This window comes from Tachyglossus aculeatus, chromosome 2, assembly GCF_015852505.1.
Source record: "Tachyglossus aculeatus isolate mTacAcu1 chromosome 2, mTacAcu1.pri, whole genome shotgun sequence".
Lineage (NCBI taxonomy): Eukaryota > Metazoa > Chordata > Mammalia > Monotremata > Tachyglossidae > Tachyglossus > Tachyglossus aculeatus.
In genome coordinates, this window is record NC_052067.1 from 166,679,428 (window position 1) to 166,688,202 (window position 8,775).

Genomic DNA, 8,775 nt, shown 5'->3' on the forward strand with positions numbered 1-8,775 from the left:
TAGAATTATTAGTAAGCATATTACTACTCTTGACAGAACAGCATCAACAAGAAAGAAGTGTAATCATTTAAGGTGAACTTAAAGCAGGTGCCTTCAGTCAAAGATGTCTGCAGGACCACTTATGCAATTTTGCTTTGCCCAAATCAAAGTTATCCCCGACTTTCGAGCGGACGCATATAAAGGAGTGAAAACCCCATTCTACCTTTCTGCTCTGGGTCACATGCATAAAAGATATTGAGGAGCAACTCCTCCTCACAAATGTTGCTGACACACGTGGCCTCTCCTGGATCATCACGGTCGTCATCCTCATCATCCGTTTCTTGTTTCCCTCCTGTTGATTGAAAAAGCGTTTTGAAGTTCCACATTTCACCCCCGTTGTATCGTACTCTCCCAAGTGCTTAGTAAAGGGCTCTACAAAGAGTCAGCGCTCAGTAAATGTCGTTGATTAATTCAGCAACAGTTCTATGGTGGTCATTTTTCCTGAAGCTGTTGTATATTGGGCCTGTCCAAACTTGAACTTCAACAGACATTTTTGACATTAAAAAGTACTTTCCTTAGGTTCAGGAGACGGTTTTAATTGGACGCCTTCAAAACACACGGCGCATTTAGATGGCAGAAAAAAAAATATCCAGAGAATTTGTCCACAGAGGAATAAGGAATATTTCCATGACTATTTTATTTGCAGCGTGGCTAACTGGAAAGAGCAAAGGATTGGAAGTCAGGAGATCAGAATTAGTGTGGCCCAGTGGATAGAGCAAAGGCCCAGGAGTCAGAAGGACCTGGGTTCTAATCCCAGCTTTGTCACTCATCTGCTGTGTGACCTTGGGGAAGTCACTTCACTTCTCTGGGCCTCAGTGATCTAATTTGTAAAACGAGGATTAAGACTGCGAGCTCATTCATTCATTCAATCGCATTTACTGAGCACTTACTGTGTGCAGAGCACTGTACTAAACGCTTGGGAAGTACAAGTCAGCAACATATAGAGACGGTCCCTACCCAATAATGGGCTCACAGCCTAGAAGGGGGAGACAGACAACAAAACAAAACATGGAGACAGGTGTCAAAATCGTCAGAATAGAATTAAAGCTATATGCACATCATTAACAAAATAAAAAGAATAGTAAATATGCACTAAACGTTTTCCAATGGCTGTTAACACTGTCCAAATATTTCTTAACAGTGTTGTGATGACCCAGCCAAGAGGAAAAAGTCTCAATAACACAGTCTTATAGATGTCTTAAATATCTGATGCAGAAAGAAATATTTGATACTGCCAGCATCTGAATCTTCCTTGCCCCATAGCAGGGCATTGGAGAATTTCATTGTTTGGAGAAAATCTTGTAGACACATAACCTCTACCCAATCAATGAGTAACAAATATCCCGGGAATTGCACATACCAGTGTAAAAAGCAAACAAATACTCCAGGGGAAGGGGCAGGGTGTTGGTAAAGAATTTGCACTTAATTACAAAGCTCTGGTACCTCATTTGCTCTCACACAGACTTGTTTTCAAAAAAGAATTAAGCTCAAAAATGAATTTGAATTGTACCCTGGGTGAACAGGATCTGCACCAATGGAACACTGACAATGAAAAGTCTGAAGTCACTAAGTTTAACAAGATCAAAAAAATGTCCTCACCCTGCTTCTCATCTTAATCCTTATTTTACAGATGAGGGAACTGAAGCACAACTTTCCCAAGGTCACACAGCAGAAAAGTGGTGGAGCCAGGATTAAATCCCAGGTCCTTCTGACTCTCAGGCCCTCTCTACCCACTAGACCACAAAAGGGACAGGGATTGTGTCCAGCCTGACTAACTTGAATCCACCCCAGCACTTAGAACAGTGGTTGACACCTAGTAAGTGTTTAAACAAGTATGGTTATTATTTCCTACCCCAGAATTTCAAGCAATATGTTCGCTTTGGATTATTCATTCATGGATTCAATCTTATTTATTGAGCTTTTATTGTGTACAGAGCACTGTACTAAGCGCTTGGAAGAGTACAATAGAACAATAAACAGACACGTTCCATGTCCACAGTGAGTTTACAGTCTAGAGGGGGAGACAGACAATATAAATAAATCAATTACAGATATGTATGTAAGGGCTGTGGGGCTGGGAAGGGTTGCGGGGTAGGGGGGGAAAAGAATCAATAAAAGGAGCAAGTCAGGGAGACACAGAAGGAAGTGGGAAAAGAGGAAAGGAAGGCTAAGCCAGGGAAGACCTTTTGGAGGAGGTCTGCCAGACTGAGCCCTCTTTTTCCTCTCCTGCCCTACCTCCTTCCCCTCCCCACAGCACTTGTATATATTTGTACAGATTCATTATTCTATTTTACTTGTACATATTTACTTTTCTATTTATTTTATTACTGATGTGCATATAGCTGTAATTCTATTTATTCTGGCAGTTTTGACACCTGTCTACATGTTTTGTTTTGTTGTCTGTCTCCCCCTTCTAGATTGTGAGCCCACTGTTGGGTAGGGACCGTGTCTATATGTTGCCGACTTGTAATTCCCAAGCGCTTAGTACAGTGCTCTGTGCACAGTAAGCATTCAGTAAATGTGATTGAATGAATGAATAAGGCTTTGGAGGGGTGGGGAGAATAACCATCTGTCACCACACACACTGTAGAAGAAACCTCCGTTACCTCCTCCTCCCAGAGACAACTTCTTCACCACTGAAGACCAGAGAGCAGAACGACTGTGGCTTCGGTCACGAGAGGCCTTAGAGTCAGGGGTCGAGGTGAGTAGGTCACTTTCCGGGGGACTGTCGGAGAACAGACGCCGGGCCGAGGAAACCAGCGGTCTTTCTCTCTGGATACGTGGGGTCAAAGAGCTCTGGTTCCAGTGAAGCGCCCGTCTTGGTTGGAGGACGTCCTCCGAATGGAGGAGACGGACAAGGCCTGCGCTCTTCTCAGGTGAACGAAGCCCAGGCACCCACGTGGGGCTCGGAGACATCGTCCCCGGTCTTGCAAAGAATCTCTCACCACCCCTGGGGCTTGAGTAATTGGCCGCAAGTTGGCTCTTCTCGGTTGGGACCCTCAAGGTGGCTCCAAGATTGTCCTTGGCGTTTTCACCGTGTGGATGACCAACGCTCTCTGACGGAGTTTTGGTAGGAAGCAGCACGGCGCTGGACGGAGGATTCATCCTCTGAATCATCTGGAGTTTCCGGCAGATGCTTTGGACAGGATTGTGCCGTTTGTTTCCGGCATCTCTTGCAGGCCCCATCGTTGAAACTTCTCCCAGAGTCTCACCACATAGAGCCTGGTTCTGAAGGCCAAACAGAAGATAACAATGCTAATAATCATTAATAATAACTATGGTACTTTATAAAGCACCTATTATGTGCCTAGAACTGTTCAAGAGCTGGGGGAAGTAGAAGTTAATCAGGTTGGACAAAGTCCCCGCCCAACATAATTATAATAATAATGATGGCATTTGTTAAGCGCGTACTATGCAAAGCACCGTTCCAAGTGCTAGGGGGGGATACAAGGTGATCAGGTTGTCCCACGTGGGGCTTGCAGTCATCATCCCCATTTTACAGATGAGTTAACTGAGGCTCCGAGAAGTAAAGTGACTTGTCCAAGGTCACACAGCAGACATGTGGCGGAGCTGGGACTCGAACCCATGACCTCTGACTCCAAAGCGCATGCTCTTTCCACTGAGCCACGCTGCTTCTCTAACATGGGACTCACACATCCCCATTTTCCAGATGAGGTAACTGAAGCCCAGAGAAGTGAAGTGACCTGCCCAAGATCACACAGCAGTAGACATGTGGCAAAGACAGAATTAGAACCCAGGCCCTGTTGACTCCTAGGCCCATGCTCTGTCCATTAGGCCACACTGCTTCTCAAGGTGAAGCAGCGTGGCTCAGTGGAAAGAGCACGGGCTTGGGAGCCAAAGGTCATGGGTTCTAATCCCAGTTCCTGCCCATGTCAGCTGTGTGACTTTGGGCAAGTCACAACTTCTCTGTGCCTCAGTTACCTCATCTGGAAAATGGGGACTAAGACTGTGAGCCCCACTTGGGACAACCTGATCTCCTTGTATCCCCCCAGCGCTTCACACATAGTAAGCACTTAACAAATGCCATTATTATTCCGGTCTCTCCCCACTTCAATCCATACTTCACACCACTGCCCGGATCGTCTTTGTCCAGAAACGCTCTGGGCATGTTACTCCCCTTCTCAAAAATCTCCAGTGGCTACCAATCAACCTAAGCATCAGGCAAAAACTCCTCACCCTGGGCTTCAAGGCTGTCCATCACCTCGCCCCCTCCTACCTCACCTCCCGTCTTTCCTTCTCCAGCCCAGCCCACACCCTCCGCTCCCCTGCCGCTAATCTCCTCACTGGGCCTCGTTCTCACCTGTCCCACCGTCGACCCCCAGCCCATGTCCTCCCCCTGGCCTGGAATGCCCTCCCTCCCAACATCTGCCAAGCTAGCTCTCTTCCTCCCTTCAAAGCCCTAGTGAGAGCTCACCTCCTCCAGGAGGCCTTCCCACACTGAGCCCCCTCCTTCCTCTCCCCCTCCTCCCTCTCCACATCCCCCCGCCTTCCCCTCCCCACAGCACCTGAATATATGTTTGTACATATTTATTACTCTATTTTATTTGCACATATTTATTCTATTTATGTTATTTTGTTATTATGTTTTGTACTCTGTCTCCCCCTTCTAGACTGTGAGCCCGCTGTTGGGTAGGGACCGTCTCTATATGTTGCCAACTTGTACTTCCCAAGCGCTTACTACAGTGCTCTGCACACAGTAAGCACTCAATAAATACGATTGAATGAATGAAAGGTAGAAAAAATCCCACAAAAGTGTTCATTTAAAACTTGGCCTGACCACTTAGTACAGTATCACACCCCTAGGGAGTGCTCAGTAGGTAGTCTTTCAATAAGTTTGAAAATCTAAATCAAAATTCCCTCTAGCCTGTATGCTCATTGTGGGCAGGGAATGTGTGTTATATTGTTTTGCTGTACTCTCTTAAGTACTTAGTACAGTGCTCTGCACACAGTAAGTGCTCAATACGATTCATTAGATTCAAATGATGAAATCGTTAGATACCTCAATCTCTTCCTATTTGTATGCTTCTCCTTCTGCCAAGGTTTTTTTTTTTTTTTAAAAAGGCATTTGTTAAGTGCTTACTATGTGCCAGGCACTGTACTAAGCACTGGTGTAGATACAAGCTAATCAGGTTAAACAGAGTCCATATCCCATGTGAGATTCACAGTCTTAGTTCCCATTTTACAGGATGAGGAAACTGAGGCACAGAGAGGTTAAGCAACTTGCCCAAGATCGCGTAGCAGACATATGACAGAACTGGGATTAGAACCCAGGTCCTCTGATTCCCAGGCCTGTGCTCTTTCTCTTTCCAGATTCAAAGTCACCTCAATCTTATGTCCTTGCTTCCAAGGATAGATGGATACATAATTATTTTAAGAGGCAGAGAAGTTTCCTATTAGGGGTTTCTCTGGTCAAGATTCACAGAGCAATAATTAATAGCTTCTGGGGGGCATCACCACAAATATTAATTCATTACTCTCAAAAAAGAGCAAAGGCAGTAGACATTTTAAAGTTAGAGAACCTAAATTGTCCCTGTTTCCACGAACCTTGTGAAATTCAACGATCCCCGAAAGATGAGGCAAATTTTTGACCTCGAAAATAAATTTCAAAGTGTCTATGGATGTTTAGCATTCCTGCTATGTTAGGCTTTTGTGTTCTCTTGAGAAGGCCTTCTTCTTAAAACACTCAGTTTCATCCTCTGAAGAACAAGAGAGCTGAGAATACTGAGTAAAGCTTTGCTTACATCCCGACTGGCTTTGAAAGAAAACCTCCCTTTTAGAAAGGTGGTAAAATGAGTCACGGAACCTGGATTCAAACCCCAGCTCTGCCTCTCAGATAATGATCTAAACTTCCTTATGTCTCAGTTTTCTCATTTGAAAAGTGGGGATTCAACATCAATTCTACCTCGCCTTAGGGTGCAAGCCCCATTTAGGACAAGGAACTTTGTCCAATATGATTACCATGTGTCAACCCCAGTGCTTAGCACATAGTAAGCATTTAACAGATACCACAATTCTCATTCTGAGCTAGCAATTATCACCTTCCAATGCCACATTTAAACCTCTTGAAGAAAGCAGTAGACTTCAGAAAGAGACCACAGATTAAGAAAAGTTTAACAGAAGCTCAGGTCAAACAAAAACATGCAGCTGTTTTTAGCAAATACCATGACCTTCTTCATTCAATGTCCAACTCAACTGCACTTACAGTGAAAAGAAAGCAAGAACAACCTTAGGAAACCCCAAACCTTCAGTTCCTAAGACAGAAAGGCCAGTAACTCGGTAAAACTGACCAAACCCTCCTCACCTCCGTTTAAGTCTTAAATAGCAGATCTAAAAGGGCCCAGGTGATTTTTGAGTAGGTGGAAAGACAGCAGGTCTTTGAACTGATTGGTGTTTATCTTTGCAGCATCATCAGGGTGGATTCTTCAAACCTGTGTGTTATTGGAACAAGGCACTTGCTGAATTTGCTAATGGCCAACTAAGTGCTTAACAAATACCATCGTTGTAATACTGACTTTTGCCTTTATTTTCTGTAGTGTGTATTATTATTTATTGTAATTGTATATTAATTCGTAATAATGATTAGTAATAACAGTGAGAAGCATCCTGGCCTGGTAGAAAAAGCTCAGAGGATCTGGGTTGTAATTCCAGCTCTGCCACCTGCCTGCTGAGTGACCTTGGGCAAGTCACTTCATTTCTCTGGGCCTCAGTTTCCTCATCTGTAAAATGTGGATTCAGAACCTGTTTTCCTTCCTCCTTCATCCTTCCTTGTCCTTTCAGCTAGCCCATGTGAGACAGGGACTGTCCAATCTATGCTTGTATCCACCCCAGCATTTACTACAGTGCCTGGCACCTAGTAAGCACTTAACAGATAGCATCATTATTATGATTATTTTTATGTTTTGGCATGTCCCTGCTCCCAATGGATGTATCCCCCATATTTATTCATTCATCAGCACTTGGAACAGTGCTTGGCACGTAGTGAGCGCTTAGAACGGTGCCAGTGCTTTGAACAGTGCTTTGCACATAGTAAGCGCTAAATAAATGCCATTAAAAATTACCATCATTATTATTCATTCATTCAATCCTATTTATTAATAATAATGATGGTATTTTGTTAAGTGCTTATTTTGTGACAAGCACTGTTCTAAGCACTGGGGTAGATACAAGGTAAGCAGGTTGTCCCACTTGGGGCTTACAGTCTTAATCCCCATTTTACAGATCAATCAATCAATCAATCATATTTATTGAGCACTTACTGTGTGCAGAGCACTGTACTAAGTGCTTGGGAAGTACAAATTGGCAACATATAGAGACGGTCCCTACCCAACAGTGGGCTCACAGTCTAGAAGGGGGAGACAGAGAACAAAACAAAACATATTAACAAAATAAAATAAATAAAATAGATATGTACAAGTAAAATAAATAAATGGAGTAATAAATACGTACAAACATATATACATATATACAAGTGCTGTGGGGAAGGGAAGGAGGTAAGGCTGGGGGGATGGAGAGGGGGAGGAGGGGGAGAGGAAGGAGGGGGCTCAGCCTGGGAAGGCCTCCTGGAGGAGGTGAGCTCTCAGTAGGGCCTTGAAGGGAGGATAATAGAGGCACAGAGAAGTAGAGAAGCAGCATGGCTCAGTGGAAAAGAGCATGGGCTTTGGAGTCAGAGGTCATGGGTTCAAATTCGGCTCCGCCAATTGTCAGCTGTGTGACTTTGGGCAGGTCATTTAGGTCACTCAGCTAGACTCGCTCGCTCCCCTTTCCCTTCGCCGCTCTCGCACCACTAACCCACAGCCCTGGATCACTGCCACTGTCTGCCTCCTTCGCTCTTATGCTCGAGCTGCCGAACGCTGCTGGCGAAAGTCTAAACACCATGCCAACCTCGTTCACTTCAAGTTTATCCTTTCCTGCCTTAACTCAGCCCTCTCTTCTGCCAGACAAAACTATTTCTCCTCCCTTATTGACACCCATGCCCATCACCCCCGCCAGCTCTTCCGTACATTCAACTCCCTTCTCAGGCCCCCGGTTCCTCCCCCTCCTCCTTCCCTCACCCCCAACGATCTGGCCTCCTACTTCATTAACAAAATTAAATCCATCAGGTCCGACCTCCCCAAAGTCTCTTCCCCCCATTTCTCCAACCCCCCGGCTCTCAACACTCTCTGCTACTCTCCCATCCTTCCCAGCGGTATCCTCAGAGGAACTCTCCTCCCTCCTCTCAAGTGCTACTCCGGCCACCTGTGCTTCTGACCCCATTCCCTCTCATCTTATGAAATCTCTCTCTCCATCCCTTCTCCCCTCCTTAACTTCCATCTTCAACCGCTCACTCTCCACTGGTTCCTTCCCCTCTGCCTTCAAACATGCCCATGTCTCTCCCATCCTAAAAAACCCCTCTCTTGACCCCACCTCACCTTCTAGTTATCGTCCCATATCCCTCCTACCATTCCTTTCCAAACTCCTTGAACGAGTTGTCTACACGCGCTGCCTAGAATTCCTCAACAACAACTCTCTCCTCGACCCCCTCCAGTCTGGCTTCCGTCCCCTTCATTCCACGGAAACTGCGCTCTCAAAGATCACCAATGACCTCCTGCTTGCCAAATCCAACGGCTCATACTCTGTCCTAATCCTCCTCGACCTCTCAGCTGCCTTTGACACTGTGGACCACCCCCTTCTCCTCCACACGTTATCTGACCTTGGCTTCACAGACTCCGTCCTCTC

At 45.3% G+C, this 8,775-nt stretch overlaps 1 protein-coding gene across 1 annotated transcript in view; it reads right to left on the reverse strand.

Moving 5' to 3' along the window:
- IRAG2 (inositol 1,4,5-triphosphate receptor associated 2) overlaps window positions 1-6,318 on the reverse strand; it is a 224,946-nt gene extending 218,628 nt beyond the window's left edge. The window contains exons 1-3 of the mRNA XM_038771719.1: window positions 6,263-6,318; window positions 2,646-3,267; window positions 203-331 (exon numbers count right to left, since the gene is read on the reverse strand). Coding sequence (XP_038627647.1) covers window positions 203-331; window positions 2,646-3,225 — 709 coding nt within the window. The 5' untranslated portion in view covers window positions 3,226-3,267; window positions 6,263-6,318. The remainder of the gene's footprint in view (window positions 1-202; window positions 332-2,645; window positions 3,268-6,262) is intronic.
- Window positions 6,319-8,775: the final 2,457 nt, after the last annotated feature.